We start from the raw sequence: 19,631 nt of genomic DNA, 5'->3' as shown, positions 1-19,631 counted from the left end.
CAAACAATTTAATATAATTGTTAATATGCAATCAATAATAATTTTTATTTTCAAAGTATGAATGTTTTTTATTAGCCTCTAAAAATTCTTGTGATATAATTGTGCTATTTGATACAAAGAAATAAATAGGTTGTTTTAATTATAGTTTTAACACAAAATTATTTCACTATTTTCAACACATATTCCATTTGAAAAAATTTTGCCAAAAAGACAAAGTGCAACTAATAGAGTTTTAGTGAACTAAACCAATGTGACCAATAATTGATTAAACAGAGAATTTTTACATATTGCTGTGATGGTATTTTTTAATTGATACCGTCAGATTCGACCTTGCCTCAAATCCCCCAGATTTGAGCTACAGTTAGCTGGGATCGGTTCTAGGGGTCGGCTGATTTGCTTTGGCAGAATTTGGAGTTTTGCACACTGCTATGCACAGGGACCAAAACTGTTCAGCTCAACCTCCGCATAATCGTATGTGAAAAGATAGCTTAATAGTCAAACTTGTATCCGACTCAAAGCGTCATAACGTAACTCATCATCACTATTCCTCGTGTGTGAATTTTGAACGCAAAGCCCCCACTCAAATTTGTCTAGTAGGAGCCTGCCTAACAACTGTCCAGATGAAGATGCCCTTTTCCACAGAACACTACTGGCCGCAAACTGTGTGTTATCGGGTTTATTCGAGGAACTACACATGCAACTTACATAGTAAGATGGCCGCCCTAACTCAGATATCTAAAGCCATACCGACAACTCTTTCGTGAATGAGCTTCTGACTCAACTTGTGTGGTCACACCAGCCATAACATACTTTGGAGCTACTATTGTTCATTAACACCTAAAATTAAGATTAGCGTAACTATTGCAGAGTGGTCATTCACAACTACTGGATTAAACCCCGCAGATTGTATGTTCTCTGGGGGCCCTATCTTATTCCTAAGACCTACCATGCATTCCATAGCACAGAACGAAGTGCTGAGGTAGTGTAACCGATCTTATATAGCAAAAAGCAGGGTGAGGGGAGAATACAGGTGGAGCACCCATGCAGGTCATGTTGTTGCCGCTTGCCCTGAGCCCCTTGTCGCTTATATGTAAATTAATATTCGTCTTTATTAATAAAATATAATTAACAATTTGAAATATGACTGTTACAGTGTTAAAAATATGCGTTTTAATTGTAAATTGGTTTAGACACAAAACAAGCAAATACAAAAAAGTATGTAGCTTGACGAATTTATTATAAGAGGATTTTTTTATAGTAATAAATTTAAATCTGAATAGTGCCAGGTCATTTTTATTGTATTTCTTGCTAAAACACATGTTATGTTATCACATTTTCAATGTGATTAATCCCTCAAAGGTATGACAAATCTGAAATATACATGAAATAAAAATACAAATTCACAGAAATTTGTGAAATTATATGGATTAGTGATATTGACATGTTTATTTATATTAAAATAGAGTTCCTCAATTAAATTTTCATGTATATTTTATTTACAATAGCAGGTTATTTTGCTGCTGATTTTTGATTTTGAAGTACAGAATATATATGAAGTTCGTCAGTTTTTATGACTTTAATTCAATGCAGTTTTTAAGTGAATAAAATCATTGTTTTATGTTACACTTTTTTGTGCTTTTACTGTATTCTTTTATTATAACTGTATTGTAATTATTTAATTGTAGAGAATTTGTTTACAAATTATATGAATATTATTAATTAATTAATAATAATAACATTATTTATTAATTAATAATAATAACATTATTTATTAATTAATAATAATAACATTATTTATTAATTAATAATAATAACATTATTTATTAATTAATAATAATAACATTAATAATAGTTTAGCTTGTAGTTTTTATAAATTTCAGACATTTAACCTTTGTCTATTCCAATAGGTATTTCAATAGGAACCATATACATACAAGAAGCCTTCATATGGGCAAAAACCTGTTATTTTATCATTTTAAAACTTTGTTTAACATGTTTTTATCAGGCTTATTTATTTGTACAGATTGTCTTAATGGTGTAAATTTTAAATTTAAAAACATCTTCATTTGATGTAATATCTGTTCTGGTTAGTGCAATCTCATAAACTACTTAACTAAATTCCATAGAAATTTACCTACAAATTTATGTTACTTCATAAAAAACAGATTTACTCTCCATTTCCATAATAGTTTTTCAGATTACAGATTTATTCTCATTGGACTTAATAGTTTCAATTGAAATCACCAACATTTCATAAGATGCAAAACTAAATGTCACACAATTTAGCAAAAAATCTGTAATCTAATAGCGATCACTTAGAAATTGTTTTGCTTTCTAATTTCTTATTTCAGTCCTTCTGGTGTAAAGTTATAAAGTACAAAAATGACAGAATGTTTCAATAATACCAGGTAATTTTGCTTAGATCATTCATATTACTTCTTAAAGGTGCTTTTTTCCTGTGGGAAGGAGACGGTTGTCTCCACACCTATCTAAAGGAACCTTTGTGCCTGTTGGTTGCTTACTGGGAAATCATATTGCTTTCCAACTTGATTCCATTAGTCTTTGATATTCAATAATTAGATTCTGGAGATGATATTTCTCAGTGACCATAATTTTTTTTGGGATGCTTGCCATAAGAAACGGGTTGCGTATGATGCATGTTCTATACCAAAAAAATATGTGAAAAGTTGCAGATAACAGTTAGCAGCTTGTATTTTGGAAATTCACTCCAATCATGCTTCTGAAATATATGAAAATCATTGTTTTTGAACTGGTGGTCATAACTTTTACCATAATCCATTTTTAAGTAAAACAAAATACTAAATGACAATACAATTTGTTATATAAAATATATAAGTGTATATTTGTTTAATATTCCAGGATCTGCATAATATAAACTAAATGTATTTTTTATTCGTAATAGTACTATTTTTATTAATTGTTATAAATTAATTTATGTTTTTTGATAATGATTTTAACCTTCCAATAGCTATCCTATATATCTGAAATATGAAATAGTGTATTTACATGAAACCTTTATAATTTCCAAGGTAATATGTGAACATAAAACCTGTATGGTTTAATAACGATGAATGTAGCGAAAAAAACAACAGAACAGGGTTAAATTTCGTAAAAATAGAAAATACAATTTTCATTACCTACTAGAAACTTTAATGAAAAATGATTTGCAAATATTGTTTTTAACAATTTTGTCAAGAACTCATTAAGGCAGCAACACAGAATCTGGTTGAGGTGTTTGTTGCAAAGGTTGTCACAATCGAAACTGCAGATATCCTTCTACTGCATATATCCTTCTACTGCATAGTCTAATAGCTTTAGAGGTTCCCTTGGAGCAATCATTCCATAAGTGTCCTGCAGGTATATAATTTCTTGAACAGAGTAACATGTTGATCTTCTTTCTGTTATAGGTTATCTGTTGTTTGTAGTGGTTGGTAAACAAGTTGTCTTGGATTTTTTAAAACATTTTGGTTGAGGGGCGTTGAAGACCGGATTCAGTACATTATATTGTGTTTGCTAAATGTGTGTTATTTTCTAACTCTTCTAATAAGAAGTTAAACAGTTTGAATAGACACAGGTACTAAGATTATATATGAAAGATATGACCTTTAGTAGAGATACTTCATGCAAAGTCAAGAGACAGTAAAATTCCTCCTGTAAATATGATTGTATAACCTCCTTGTAGTCAAATATACTAGTGGAGTACATATTGCACCCTGTCTCAATAAGTTTCACTAATTATTCACAGGTTTTGTTTATCCTTCCTATGATTGTTATTTATGATTAGGTTTTGGCCACCAAGATGAACACCACCTGGACATGATGGTATTAACTGTAGGCAAGGGCATACGGTTTCAGAATCCATTTTAACCCTTTGATTTCATTGTTCTCATTTTTTCCAAACTAATGGTGTGTGAAACAGTGAACAGTTTGAAAATGTTGAGATCCTATGAGTAGGGAAAGTGGGTACTATCTGAATCTTATCATCTTGGAAGCATGGAGGCAAGCTCTGTTCCAGCTTCTTCCAGTCAAATCAGACAGGAGTGACAATACTACCTCATGTTTAGTGTTTAACATTAAAGGAGCCCCACCCACTCCTACAGTCATCCTCTCGCAGTATACAAGACATATCGACCAGCCTTTTTTACCTCAAGACCTCAATATTTGCGGTTAGTGATGTGCCACTCCCATTCATCCATTAGGTTGCCCAAATCTAAGTGACACTTCAGTTTTTGCTATACTCAGTATAGGTTTTATTAGCAGGTATAAACCATCCTGAAGTGAACCTTCCTGAGTGATACATCCGTGAACATGTCATAAGTGACTGGTGCTAGATACCAGACTGTGTTATCAGAGGTAGCAATGTATTTGTGTGTACACACCAGAATAATGTTGTGTTTGAACAAATTTAATGTGTGTTATTATGTAAACTTTTTCACATAATACTTAATGCTATATATACAAGGGCCGTTTTAATTTTCACCCAACCTCCAATCTCACATCATGACTGTCAGACATGTGGCAGGACCTTTGGTTGGAGCAATAGTTGATCGAGCATATTATTCGCTACAACATTTGTCACTGCTGAGCTAGACATGATGGTGTTGTACGTGAGTGGTGTAGAAAGCCATAGATGTTATCTGACACCCACAAAAATCACCGAATGACTTCAGCTTTGAAATTTCTCAAATTGATTCTTGAAATTGACATTCGGCCTTCTTTAAACTTTTAACATGGTTCACGTACATCACCATCACTTATAATGTTTACTCCTTAAATATGGCACATTCTCCATTAGATTTCTGCACTATTCCCTTATGCTTGCAGGACACACACACACAACTGCAGCTCAGCCCAAACTGACTATTTGAACTCAAGAGTAACAAATATTGTAGGAGGATGATGCGCATTCAACTACTACGTACACTGTGGACTTACCACGTGTCTGGCCGTCATGGCACAAGATCGGAGGTTGAAAAATAAAAAAATCAACCTTCTACTATTTGTTGTTAGCTTGCTTTACACTAGGAATTGATTATGTTGTAAGGCTGTAAGTGCCAACCTTTACTGTAATGGCATAATGCTGATGTACAGTTTTTAGATAAAAATACCAACTAAAAGCAAGTTTTTAATGGTTATCCGCCTTATCCAGAATTATGACTATACAAAATAGGCTTAGTCTCATCGACTTCAGGTAATCACACCTTTAATGTACCAGGGTTGTGCATTAATCACCTCTTCTGCTTAAACGAGAGTAATACCATTGATACCAACCCCTATCCTACCAATAATTTCCTTTTCTTTTTCAATCCTTATGTATCGCTCTTTGTTCATGTAGTTTAATATATTTAAAAACATCAAATCTAATGGTACTGCATGAAATCGAACAGATGGTTTTAGCATGCAAATTTACTTATTATGCACTTTAAACCACACATAAACATTAAAAAAAGTCTGTATTTTCCCAACTGTGTAATTAAACAATTGGCATATTTTAAAGAGATCAATTGTAATATATAAATTTAATATAGATTGATTATTTTCTTGATGTCTAGTAGTTTAAAATGTTAAAAAATAAATTATGTGATAACATTAAATCTTTCAGAAGACACATATATAGGCCTACCGGATTTAATACCAACAGAAAGAGGCTTGTGACGTTTTATAACCCCTTGTAATGTTGTGCAGAGATGGGGACTGGGAGTACCAGTTAGCGTTTGACGTTAACATGAAGGATGTGACAGGAAATAACGTTCTGTACCTGGCTTGTCTGGTTGGCAACTATAAGATGGTGGACTTACTGCTCAAATTTAAGGTCAAAGCAACAAGAGTCAAGGTGAGATTAGTGTTTTTTCAGATTTTTGTGCTGTATTCTTTCATAATTGTCGAGTGGGAGGTAGAGGGTAGACACATTTCATCTATAGTATTCTGAAAATCTAGTATAGTTATTAGAATAATAGTTAATAAAAGAAAATTCCTAACTAATTTTACCAATGAAATGAGGAATCGGTCTCTTTTCTTTATATAAAAGCTAATTCTGACTTGAATTCAGTATACAATTAAATAACTAAACTTATATTTAAAAGTTACATATACTTTGAATTACATACTTCTTCATGGAATTCTGAGCATTGTTAGTTATATGTTTAATTTTTTACATTTGATTTTCAGAAAAACATATGTTTATTAGAAATATAAAAAATTGCTTACATATATATATATATATATATATATATATATATATATTTCTTGTTTTCTTCTCTCTTTTTATTTAAATTGGTTGAATACGTTGAATATTAAATTATTAAAACAAAACTTTTTAATCTTGTGTTGAAGAAGAAAAACCATTACTTAACACATATTTTGTTACAAATAACCTGAACTGAAATATTATAACATTCATTCATAATTCATTTTAGGTCTCATTAGAATATATCAACTTTCCATGGATTATATTGTATATATACACATGTGCTACACTCTGTAGTGTTTTATAATATTGGATAAGCATAAAACATATTTTTGCATTGTGGGGTTTTTGCTAAACAAGCCAACAGCTTCTGCTTTATTAGTAAGCTGATTCAAACACACACACACACACATATATTCTGGTGCTTAATTGTGTATAAATTACACTCCGATAGACAAGACAACCTGGAGTGGAAACTTGGAGTAAGCAATAGAATTCTACCGAAAATTATGAAATTCGTGTTATTCCAAAGTTGTGTATTGTTATGTAAAATTACAGGATCAGAATTTAAAGTATTAACAAACTAGAAGGAAAAGTATTTTGTGAAAAAAATTATCACATGAGTCTGGATAAAGTTTATTTAACACAGAGTTCTGTTCTTACTAACCTCTTATTGTCTTGTTTATAAGTAATTTGTTACGTTCAAGTGAACCAAAATACATGTTACTAACAGATAGTACAGTCTTTTTAAAATATGAATAATACAGGTTTGAGGGAATGGCAATCTAGTTTTTTTAAACTTTAAATGATCTGTTATAACTCAGATTTTATCGGCAATATGGTTTATCTATAATTCAGACCACATTTACAACATTTTGTTCTGAAACATAACTACTAATTTACAATAATTAAAACAATTATGTTCTAAAACATCAATACTATTTTATAGCCTACACATGCACATAAACATTAAACCTTTCATGATCTCTTAGTAAAAAGACAATTTGAACAGTAAACATGCATAGATACATACAAGGAGATGACGTTGACCCCTCATTGGTTGAGATTGGCTCATTAATAATGGAGGAGTTAACTACTAAATTTACCGAAAGTTTCTTAAAAGTCCAAACACTCAATATCTTTGGTTGGCAGCAAAACAAATGAAGCAGTATTACAAATTTAGTAATCCTTATCTTTGCTCTGTTCACCTTCCTCTTCTTCTTCTCCTAATAGATGACCTATTGCTGTGCACTTAAACCTCAAGGACCTTTTGCTCACCCTGGCAACCAGTTTACAGTTTCAGCAGTTTTACAAACAGCTGAAAACAATCAGTCAGGTTCTCCTGGGGAAATTCCTCACCTTCATCCAGACTACCAAAGATGGCATAGCGCTCCCTTGCTATCCCAGGACAGAAAGAGCAGGTGTTTAGTAGTTTCCTCCTGCTCGTCAAACATTCTACAGATCGGATTCTTCCGGAGAATGCCAACTCTGTGAAAATGCTTCCTCAGGTGACCATGTCCCATAATCACACTGATAACCCGAGAAGACACTGATCTATTTAAGGAGAGAAGGTCAGATGTCATTCTAGGGGAAGGTGACTGTAGGACCATCCTGCTCATTCTCAGACCCGGATGCAGCCTCTACCTTCTCAGCTTATGTTCAGCTTGATCCCACTTTGTGTCAACCTCAAAGGATTCACACCTTGAAATACCACAGAATGGTTGGGGTCCCGTCATGTGAGACATTGAGCCCAAGTACTGTTTATGGAATGAACATTGTATTTATAAGAACCAGAAAGAAAATGTTTTTAAACTTTTTATAGTGTGTAAAAAAATTTTTAGTAAAGAATAAATTTGGATTTCAGAGTAATAATCGAAATTACAATTGTATAATATCTCAAGAATTGAAGTAAGTTGTTTTTGTAAGAAGTTAAAAACTAAGTTAATTTTCATATATTATTACAGTAGGTTAAACATTTTTACAATTAATTGCATTATTCCTTAAAATAAATCATGTTGTTACTGTACAATAACATTTTTTAAGATTTTGAATTTCTTATTTGGAAAATTCATTACATAACAGGGTAATTTTTATTAAATTTCTAAAAATGAATATATTACATTGTAATTAAATCAGTATGAATATTTAAACAAATAAAAACAGTTTAAACGACTATGATATCCATTATTCGCTAACCTGGAGGAAACCTCCGTGAGCGCCTGATGGTGTTTCTAATATTAAGCGCCTGATGGAGGGTTAATGCTCCTTGGCTATCTGTAGAAATGTTAATCGTCTTACTCCTATACCGTAGACAAAGATTTTCATGAGCACATTCTATTATGGCTGTGACTTCTGCCTGATAGACTGTGGGATAAGGACCCATAGGGACCACCAGCTCCCTACAGGTCTCATTCGCACAATAGAAAACCTAAAAAAAAATTTAAATAGCACGGTATGACTTTTATTACTCCTATCAATAACTCTCTTAAAAACTAAAACATTTTGTATTTAAAGTTTGGCTTTATGTATATAAAGATTGATGAGAAATGGTGCCAAAAATACTAATTTTCATGATATTTTGTTACATTTATTATGCTATTATTCTCCTACATTTCGCTTTGGGTATTCAAAAAGGATCTACCATTTGTTTTTTAACGCCATATAATGAGAACTACTGTATACTAAAAGTGTGAATTCAAATCAAATTTAAATGTTGATTATGATTTATTTATCTATTAACAGACATGAAGGTAAATAGATCCTGTAAGAGACTACACATAACAGGCAACAAATAGCAGGCAACATATAGGGTTTTTTGTTTGGACCTGTGAACAATTTGTTTGGTAACAAAACAGATAGCAATGCCAGCTATGATTTAATCGGTTTAATTAATCTAAACATGTGTTTGTAAGTTTGATTACTGAATGTTTTTGAACAGGTTTGGGAGAAACGATAAGAGTTAATCATATCTCATCAGATTATTTCATCATTATTTCATTAGTTAATAATCATCAGATTTTATTTCTGTTAGTTAGTTAGTCAGTCAGAATGCAGGAATTAGCCAACGATCAGTACTCAGGACCCTTAAGGACAATAAAATGCACCCACACCGGATTTCACTACATCATGAACTGCATGGAGATGACTACCTTCTAAGAATGAACTTTTGCTTGTGGCCTGTGATAAAAGCATGAAGATGAATATTTTTTTCACAAGGGTTTATGTTGCGACAAAGTAACCTTCTGGATCAATGGAGAAGTGAACCGTTGTCATGAAGTTTTGGGCTTTTGAGGATCCCCACTGGATGTGTGAGGTAGACATTCAGAGTAACTTAAACCTCAGTACTTGGTCCAACCAAATTGTTGGTTCATTTTTTTTATGGACACTTGTAATAACAACTTTTATGGATGTAAATATGTACAAAAACTTCTTATTATCCATAAATGTGGGTCATACATGATGAAGCACCAGTCCACTACTCTGAAGCGGTGTGACAAACTCTTTTTCAAAATGATCAGTGAATATGAGACATTTAAAATAAGGTTAGGCTCGACTTACTTTTACATTTGATAATCTTAGAAATAACCTCTACCCTCCCTAAAGTGCTATTTTTGGGTATTCTTGGATGTTAAAAATTATTTTTACAAATTCTTCGGGGTTCACATATGGAGGTTTTTGTTAAAAAGAAGAAGGTCGGTTTCTCAGTTCAGCACCCATATATCGTGGAGGGGTGGTCTACCTCACCTTGTATACAATTCTATAAATGAGCTTCTTTCATTTAATATTGTAATAATGTCTTAGGGTAACTGAAAAGTCCACTGTAATATCTTCTGATATATAACAAACAAATTTTGTAGTGTATGTGTTACAGGAGGAATGAGAATACAAGATTACAAGAATATCAAATAACCGAAACCTGATTTACTGAATTTAATTCCTTCCAAGCAAATAATTTTTTATATTTCACCTACATAAATAAAGAACAAGTGTATGACCACATAATAAAACAAAGCTAAATTATATCTTCAATTTAGTATAATGAATTTGCATGTAGATTCCAAGCTAATACATTTTCCATATAAAAAAGAATGTTTTTCCTGCATTTGTATTAACCAATGTTTAATTCACTCTATGGCCATCAAATTCAGTTAACCAAGACTGGTACACACAATTTGGCAAATACAGTAGTAGTCATAAGAATTTAATAAACAAGAATGATAAATATTAATAAAATACACAAAAACAACCAAATACGTTACCTCTACACATTTACCAATAATGTAGTTATGTTACGTCCGTAATTAATAAAATACATTATAAACTTCTATTAATTTATCATGAATTGAAAGTCCCAAAAAATATTGAGCGCACTGGAATAAAAGAATTAGGGGAGTTATGTTGAATCCCCACATTTTCATGGATATTTTGCTTCGATGTTTGTGTATGTGAAACGCTGATCTGCTAATTGTATTACTTTTGTCACTGTCCCCTCTCTCAATTCCTGGAGATACTACTGAAGTAGGAGAGGTAATTTGTTGAAATGTGTATGGATCATAATTTTCAGGAATATCTGTAAGGTTTATTGGGCTGTAATTTTCAGGTATTACTTCTGTAGTCCCTTTTTTTCTTTTTTCTTTTACTGTTTTTTGGAGAAAATCGGACTTTGATGGTTTATTTTCATGAAGGGTTGCTCTACTCAGTTTTGACCCTTGTCTATGCATCAGCTCTGAAATTTGCTTGGAAATTTTATGTTCTGGATGACTTATTCGCTCACTCTTTGTTATTTGTTTTTCTTCTTGATTTATGATTGACATGTCTCTAGAAATTGTGTTTTTTCTTTTTGGTTGACCAGAAATCACACCACTGACATTGCTTTGCCTGTGCGGTGGTTGATAAATACATTCATTTTCCAGTTTTCTTGAGACAGTACTATTCCTTTGCAGTTGATATGGCATAATAACCTCTACAGTACTTTCTCTATGTTGTAGTTTTTGTGGCATACATTCATTTTCCAGTTTTCTTGTCACAGTACTTTCTCTATGTTGTAGTTTTTGTGGCATACATTCATTTTCCAGTTTTCTTGTCACAGTACTTTCTCTTTGAAGTTGTTGTGACCTAACACTCTTTACAGTGTTTTCTCTTTGCATTAGTTGTTGTGGGTTAACACTGTTTACGGTATTGTTTCTCTGCTCTTGTTGGGATAAAACATCTCTTATAGTACTTTTACTTGGAATTCGTTGTCTAACATTATCTACAGTATTACTTTTTCTTTGTAAATGTTGTGGAATATAATCACTTTGAGTCATTTTTGTTACTGGATGTTGGGGGATAGCTTCATTACTTTTCACTTCTGATCTAAGAGTGCTTTTACTTTCTGCCCTAAGTTTTTGTTGTTGTGACAAACTTGGATGTAACAAGCTTACATTAATTTGTTTCTGTTCACCGCCAGCCTCAATGTTAGGGTTTGATACTGAAACTAATAGAGAATATGGGCTTTCTTTAGGTATTTTGGTTTTGGAATTGGTATTGTTAATTCTTTTTATGTCAAGGTCCTGTTTACGAGCTTTGCTATAAAATCCACTTCCCTTAACACTCTTTGGTTTATGTGACCCTACCAGTGAGTGGCTTGATAGTTTTGAAAATAGTTTTGCAAGACCAAATTTTGAGGTTTTTTTCTGGATCTTATTATCTGTCTTAGAAGGAACTACTTTTGTGTAGGATTTGTTTTTAATTGAATTGTGTGATTGGGTAGGAATTAATTTGCTTCCAGATTTGTTTGCAGCTATAAGACGTTTTTGTTTTATCGGGCTGGATTCTGTTTTACCAACTGTATAAATAGTTATGTTATGACTGAATGAGGGTTGCTCTGTGACGTTTGTTTTTGCTTGTTCAAATATATTGCCATTACTTCCAGTCATTGCAGCATAAATTTGCAGGTTTTTATCAAGTGGTTTTTCAGCTTTTTCTTTAAATTCATTCAGTAATAGTGGGGAAGACACATAGTTTGAATTTGATATTTTATTATTATTACTATCCATCATGACAACGGGCAAATAAACAATGCTTGATACATCCTTGAGCAGTTGTTGGTTCACTTTATTCTGTCTAAATGCTACTACTGGAACATTACGATTAAAGTCAGTTGTGGACAGAATTTCCTCATGACTTTTTTGTTTGAAAGGTTCAGACAGATTATCTCCCATTTGTGCTGCATACACTGTGTATTGCTGTTTCTTTGCTGAATCAGAGTCCTCTCCTACCTCCTCCTCTATCACATCCTCATCTTCTAATGACTCAAAATCACTCTCTTCATATTGTTCTGACTGTTCATCTTTTGTTAGTTCATCATCTTTGTACTTGAAAGCTTGATGGCCTATGAGGTCATGGGCAACATAGACATTATAGTCTTCTCTGTAAGGACTTCTATTTTGAGGATGTTTTCCACCACTGCGCTCATTTCTAGGTTCTTCTCTTAATCTTTGTCTTTGTGAATGATAATTGTACTCTAAATCTTGTTCTAAAGGTACATCAATTCTTCTTCTCCACTGGCTTCTATCCTCATATAAATCTCTCCTCTGCATCATTCGGTCCATCTCGTTTCCATCAATTCCTCTTCTCCATCGATTTCTGTCCTGGTATATATCTCTCCTCTGCATCATTTGGTCCAGATCACTGTCTCTCTCCCACTGTTCTTCTGAGTAGAGATCGTCAGAGGCTGAGTCAGATATATATATTGTACTGCGTCCTGGATTTTGGTATCCATATATTTCCTCTTCTGTCATGTCCTCGTAATAAGCTGCAGGCTTCTTGTTGTATTGAATCCAATTGCCATCATCACTATAAGATCTGAAGTTATTATAATATGGATCTCTGTAGCCAGAATGGTCAGGTTCTCTCTGCAGATTCTCTTTCTGCCTCAAACTAGGTGCTAACTGTTTCGGTTTGGGTCTTCTCCGAGCTTTCTGTTTGGTTGGATTTGCTGTGTAAACGTATTGGTCATCTCGCTCAATCTGCTTTAAAGCTTTACTTTTTTTTTGGTACAAAGGTCTTACTGGCTTCTTTTTGAACATGTTCTAAAATAGTATTAACAGTGGAGTTTTAAAATACTGTAAATTTGAAGTAAAAATCAATTCTGGAACAAGAGAAGTGAATGTCATTAATCACATTAGATAATGTTTGTATATAAAATGAAACAATATCTTGATTTTTATGGATGCATCCAAGGGTTACGTGCTACAAAATACTGAAACAGGGCAGTTAATGTATTTCTGAAACAAGTTTTTTCAAGTCATGGAGAAATATGGGATGAAATTTGTTAAGTGATTGAGTGTGCCATATGTAGTCTCATTACTAGGAAAGTAAGACAGATCCTTAGAAAGGGTAATTAGGTAAATAGTTCATGGAAGAATTACTTCCATTTCTCACTTTATTCAATACCTGATTGATGTCCCACAGTTAATTTGGGCACTAATGATTCCAGTGCTGACTGGGAATTTCACACAAAAACGAACACATAGACAATAAGAGACCTCCATGAAGGTAAATTACAGCCCTATACCAGTGATAAGTTTTGAGAACTATATCATCAACCCGGTCAAATTCATGTTCCCCACTTCAAAGTTGTCACTGTTAAGGGCGATAGCCACACCCGCCATGTCACAGGACTTGTGAGGGATAGTACCAGCTCCGCGTTCTCAGTTGGCGGCATGTACAAGCCCGGCGCCTGGCTACTCAATATCGTGAACCCCGGAACCACATCACCTGAGTCCGGCCGGAGCTGTGATGTACTGAACGCCGGCACCAATGATATGGCAGTCGGCGAGCAGCAGTGTATCTATCATCACCTGGAGTCTTACATCATAGTCCAGCCAGCTGGTGCCGAGCTAACCACCCTGCCATACTCCTATGACCTGGACCCTGACCACCCTATCCACGAGGAGACCATGCTCGTGAATTCCTTCATCGAAGAATTGGCTGCCCGGCACCACACACGCCTACCGTGATTCAATGGAATCGTCCGAGGTTCTTCACGAGACATGGTCAACACCTCTCTATAACGGGGAAGCAGCTGCTGGCAGGGATGATCGTTGAGTGCCTCATCTTTCCGAGACATTCCCCTCCAACACCCGCGATGCCCGCACAGCCTTCTCACCCCATGAGAGCTCCAGTAATGACTACCACTTCAGCCACCGTGTCTGCACCCGCTACTGCCCCAGAGGAGTCGGCTACCAGACAGCAGCATATTACATATGCGGAGGCTGTCGGTGGATCTCCAGTTGCAGCAACAGCAAATATATTGTCTTTTATAGATCCCATGTGCAGCCGATGGAGTAAATTGATGGTTGGTACAAAAATACGACTGCTTTACCAAAATTGCCAATCAGAATCAGATTGCCACCAACAAAATGGATGAAATCCAACTGAAGATCAAGAAACAGATGTTTGTTGTTGTGACCAAAAACGGTTTCAATAACAGAAATCTTCACCTCTGCAAAATTCCAAATTACAAATTGGCTAACATTTTTTGTAGACACCACTTCAAAGTAGGAGGCGTTGCTATATTTTTGCAAAATTAATTCTCACTCTCCAAATTTTCAATTCAGAAAACAGTTGAACGATTGATTTTGAAACAGTCGGTATCAAACTTCAATCAGACAATTCAAAATTTTTAGTCATTGGAATCTACAGGTCTCCCAGCAGAAAAGAAGAAATTTTCTTTCCAAATTCAAATCCTTACTTACAGACCTGACCCATCAACAACAAGAATTCATCCTGACGGGCGACTTTAACATCAACTTGATGGACAACAGACATCCAACCACCAAAAAATGTGTAATCTTCTTGCCTTGAGTTGTTGATCACAACTCATACACGAGTAACTACAACAACTTAGACAGCCATAAACAACATCATTAGTAATCTTACAATCATTGCAGTAACCTTTAATACAGCCATCTCGGACCAATATGGCCAAGAAGTCATAATTAGTGGAAAGAGGATTAAAAGAGAGCCCAGAATTACAAAAACAGTAAGAGATATAACGCCTGAAAACATTGTTCTTCTCAACACTTCCTTTTCCAAAGAAAAATGGAATTTTATAAATTTATCTCAATCCATAGAACAGCAATTCAAAAGTTTAACGATATCCTGCTTTTTCACCTAAATATATGCTGTCGTACAAAAACCATCAGAATTTGTCCTAAGAGAGCAAACAATTGTATCACTAAAGGCATATTGGTTTCAAGAGAAAAACTCAAATTTTTATTTGAAATCAATACCTCAAGCGAAGAATTCAAATGTTTTTTCAAAAAGTATAAAAATCCTTTAAAAAGTGATCCAAGCAGCGAAAAAGATGATGTCTCTAAATCAATAATTTCTTTAACAAATGTTTCTAATACTGTTTTTGGCATCATTAATAATAAAGAAAAACATTGTAAAAAAATTAAAATTAAAATCGGGGACAAACTTGTAGGTAATGCGATGAAGGTGGCAATCAAGTTCAACAGACTTTTTGCGTCTGTGGCTTGTGAGATAAATCCTCGACCAGTACAGCCTCAAGTAAATCCTACGCAAAGACAGAGTCCAGTATTTTCAATGTCACTGGCACCTGTCATTGAAGAAGAGCTCGATTGAATTATACAGCAGCTCTCAGCCAAAAGCTCAAATGATCTCAGCTTAATGTCAATGTGTCTCATAAAAAAAAATGCTCTAAGCACATTTTGAGATCTCTTACCAAACTTATTAACTTGTCTTTTCATCAAGGAGTTTTTCCCTCATTCCTTAAAACCACGAAAGTTAGTTCCATTTTTACAGAAGATGATTCTACTTCCACAAACAATTACTGGCTGCCTCAATTTTGAGCAAAATTAAAAAAACTATATATTTGACAAGAATACTGCAGTATTTGGATAAACACAAACTAACTTTTCAGATGAACAGTTTGGATTCAGAAAAAGTAAATTGACTATAGACGCTGTTGTAAGTCTGGTCAACTTGGTTGTCAAAGTGTCTTTCTCAATAAAACCATTTTTACCATATTTTGTAATAAGAGCTTGAGTATCTTGCACATTGAGGTCAGCCATTAAACCATCATGATCAGAAAAGAGAACACAAAAAACGTTACATGAGTTAACCCTATTCTGTTCACAATTGACAAAAATGTCAAGAGAATGGTTCAGACAATAAAAATTGTACTCCCTTAATATATTAAAAAAATATTTAACAGATGGTTTGTTCTTTGTAATATCAAATTTAATGTCCAAATAACCTCCAATAACTATTGTATAGCTAGTCCATTGAGTTGAATATAATAACAGATTTTGAAGTTTATTGATAAAAATATTATGATCAGTTAAATAGTACAATGAAACAATGATTAATTTGAATTTACTTAGTTACTTCAAAATGAAGTTCTATGCACAATTCTGTAACATTATGAAGCCTTGCTTGAAAATTATTGTGTACAAATATTAACATTCCTCCTCTAATCTGGTTTACTCTACAAAAAGCAGATGCACAGTAAAAACCTTCTGGAAAAGAAATTACCACTGATTGTTTAAGAAAATGCTCTGATCAGCAAATGACATAATGGTGTGAATCTAGACATACCATCTCTAATAAAAATTTACGATTATTGAAAGAAGTTACTAACACAATACACTTAAATGCTTGGGAAACATTTTACATGAACACAAATCAAAAAAACTTATCAATAATGAAGACGGACCAATTCAAAATTCAGTTCTACTCTCATCTCAATTTATAAGGAAATTAAAATGTAATTCTGATTAAGTATTTTAAACTGGCTAACCATACACCCGAATTGTTTATCATATGTTATTTTAATATTTATTATTTAAAAAAATGTAAACATTTGTTAATTTGTTAAGTGCCTGATGATGGAATCTTTGATTCCGAAAGGCCTTGCACAAAATAAAAGTTATATTGGAAAATGTTGTATTCATTATACTAGTGATAGTACAATAAATGACATATAGGTTCGAGTAATTTTTTATGAAAGTTTCTAGAGCTGTGGTTTTGTCATTAAGACCTTGAATGTTTAAAAATAGCAATTTTATATTTATAATATTATTTTGTAAACATGACAAGTTAGAACAATTTTCAAAATGACGAAAGTGCAAATTACCTGGTCTTAAGTTAATTAAATTTATATAGTTAGATTCCTTTCCTCCTCCAAAAAATGACTTGAAACCGATACATCCAAAGAGTGCTCCAGAGGACACTGATCACTATGTGGGTATGAAATATGTGGCAGTAAAATTTGTTCCAAAATATTTGAATTTTGAACAAAAATAGTGGCAAGTGGAAGTTACTCAGAAGTAACTAAATGAAGTCAACAACATTTCAGAATTACTGAAACATGTTATAGCAGGTGATGAAACATGGACTTATGAATATGCCCATTCAATCATCTCAGTGGAGACATTCTGGATCGCCAAAACAGCAAAAGACTTCACAAGTGCAGTCGAACGAGAAGGTTATTCTGTGTGTTCGTTTCATGCTCACATGCTCTTTGATTTTAATGGCATAGTGCATCATGAATTCTTGCCACAAGGTCAATAAGGAGTACTACCTGCAATTATAGCACTATTTGTGTGAAGCAATCTGAATAAAAATACCTGGATTTGTGGTGAAACAATTCATGACTTTTGCACCATAACAATGCACCTGCTTACACTTCATTGCATGTTCATGAATTTTTGGCCAAAAGCAATACTGTAATGATGTCCCAACCTTCATACTCTCCAGACATGCCTCCGTATGACTTTTTTATTTCTAAAAATAAAAGAGAACCTTAAAGAGTCGTCGGGCTTTATGGGAGAGGGGATGTAAAAACAAGCACAAATGACATTAAAAGTGCAGTGGTAAAAGAGCTAACAGCTACACCAAAGATTGAGTTTGAGAAGTGTTTTGATGATTGGAAGAAGCGCTGGCACAAGTGCATAATATCTAATAGGAGAGAATAACTTTACTCAAAAATCATTAAGATTTGAAAGGCATAAAAAAATTACATTACGTCACATTTTTACAGAGTTTTTCACAGACTAATTTTATATTACACACGTTTTTAAGGACTATTTTTATGATGACAACAATAATGTAGATAAATAAATCAATATAAAAAAATGAAAATTACTGTTAGTTTTTTAACATGCCTTGTGCTTTATATATTTTAATTTTAACTTTAAATTTTAATTTAACTGATGACAAAAAAAATAAATATTATGTTTTCAAATGTATACTATTTTATAACCATAGAAAAATGGCTGTGCATTACACTTAATTAAACCTCTTTTTCACACACACTGTTTTTCTGCATGAATACATTAACACAATTGCCATTGATTGTTGGATGTGGCATTTGGTGGTATGGTGTACCTTACTGGTTAATATACTCATAAGCCTATTTAATGTTAAATATTAAAATTATATATAAAGTATGATTGCCAACTGGGTTGTGAGTATACCATGAATGTTCCTGTCATTGTGAGAGGGGAGGGTGGGGTAGAATGCTTCACACATTTTGCTGACATTAAAAAAATTTTCAAATCATATTAAACATTTAACTATTTATTATTAAGTAGCAAAATGTTGAATATGCCTCTCTATTTGTACTCAGATTAAAAATATATAACTGAGAAAAACATTTTGAAATATGTTGCTTGATTTGTGAACTTAATTTTGAGGGCTTATTAATTTTGTATATTATATAGCATGTAGTTCATATAATTACACTATAAAAAGAAAATTCAGATATGTGGTAATTTTTAAATGATTCTATAAATAGATGATAAAAAGGTACATATGTACATGTGTTGGCATTCTAACACTGTTGATAGCTTGTATTATATTTTGCAATCAAAGAGATTACTCATTAACAAGCTTACAAATGTTGTTTAGTGCACCAAACCTTACCAGTAAATGGTCGAAAACATTTCACTGCACCAAGAAAATTTTAATAACTATTAATTTCATTTTAATTTGTACTACCTTTGGTTTGTTTCTAAATGTTTATATTTTGTTAATGAAATGTTTGTTGTATAATATTGTTCTTTTGCAGAACACCTGATCATAATATCAGTTTTCTTTTCCATCTGGTGTTAATATTACACAAAAACAGTAGCATGTAACCATTTATTTTCTTTTAAAACTATGGTATTGAGAAATTGTGTTAGTTTAAAACAATAATTTTTAAAAGTATGTATATTATTTTTTCAGGGAGTATTTAAAACTTATATTAGTCCTAATTGTTGTATAGAATGAATTCAGCAACTAGAGGCTTGTGTACAAAAAGGTAGGTCAACTTTATATAAACAACCAAATATTATGATTAAAATTAAATCAACTTGCTAGAGCATTTGGTTTTAGGGGGCTGTAGAACAGGTTTAGGGAAGTTTAGAGC

At 33.0% G+C, this 19,631-nt stretch overlaps 2 protein-coding genes across 3 annotated transcripts in view; one reads left to right on the top strand and one right to left on the bottom strand.

Moving 5' to 3' along the window:
- The window catches only part of LOC124359370 (leucine-rich repeat serine/threonine-protein kinase 1), a 182,130-nt gene that overhangs the window by 68,542 nt on the left and 93,957 nt on the right, over positions 1-19,631 (top strand). The window contains exon 9 of the mRNA XM_046812061.1: positions 5,707-5,854. Within this exon, the coding sequence (XP_046668017.1) occupies positions 5,707-5,854 (148 nt within the window). The remainder of the gene's footprint in view (positions 1-5,706; positions 5,855-19,631) is intronic.
- On the bottom strand, positions 10,397-19,272 carry LOC124359371. Of its 2 annotated transcripts, XM_046812063.1 has the most exons (3): positions 19,145-19,245; positions 17,848-18,004; positions 10,397-13,340 (listed from the first exon to the last, which is right to left on the bottom strand). In XM_046812063.1, exon 3 carries the CDS (start codon positions 13,276-13,278, stop codon positions 10,510-10,512), a length of 2,769 nt encoding a protein of 922 aa, XP_046668019.1. In that variant the 5' UTR covers positions 13,279-13,340; positions 17,848-18,004; positions 19,145-19,245; the 3' UTR covers positions 10,397-10,509. The 2 variants fall into 2 exon arrangements, with proteins under 2 accessions (XP_046668019.1, XP_046668018.1); XM_046812062.1 differs by lacking the exon at positions 17,848-18,004 and having other exon boundaries at positions 19,145-19,272.

This window comes from Homalodisca vitripennis, chromosome 4, assembly GCF_021130785.1.
Source record: "Homalodisca vitripennis isolate AUS2020 chromosome 4, UT_GWSS_2.1, whole genome shotgun sequence".
NCBI classification, from domain to species: Eukaryota; Metazoa; Arthropoda; class Insecta; order Hemiptera; family Cicadellidae; genus Homalodisca; species Homalodisca vitripennis.
This window is presented reverse-complemented; position numbering and strand designations above follow the sequence as displayed.

Excerpts from the sequence above, each read along its gene's own strand:
- LOC124359371 (XM_046812062.1), bottom strand. The coding sequence starts at position 13,278 with ATGTTCAAAAAGAAGCCAGTAAGACCTTTGTACCAAAAAAAAAGTAAA.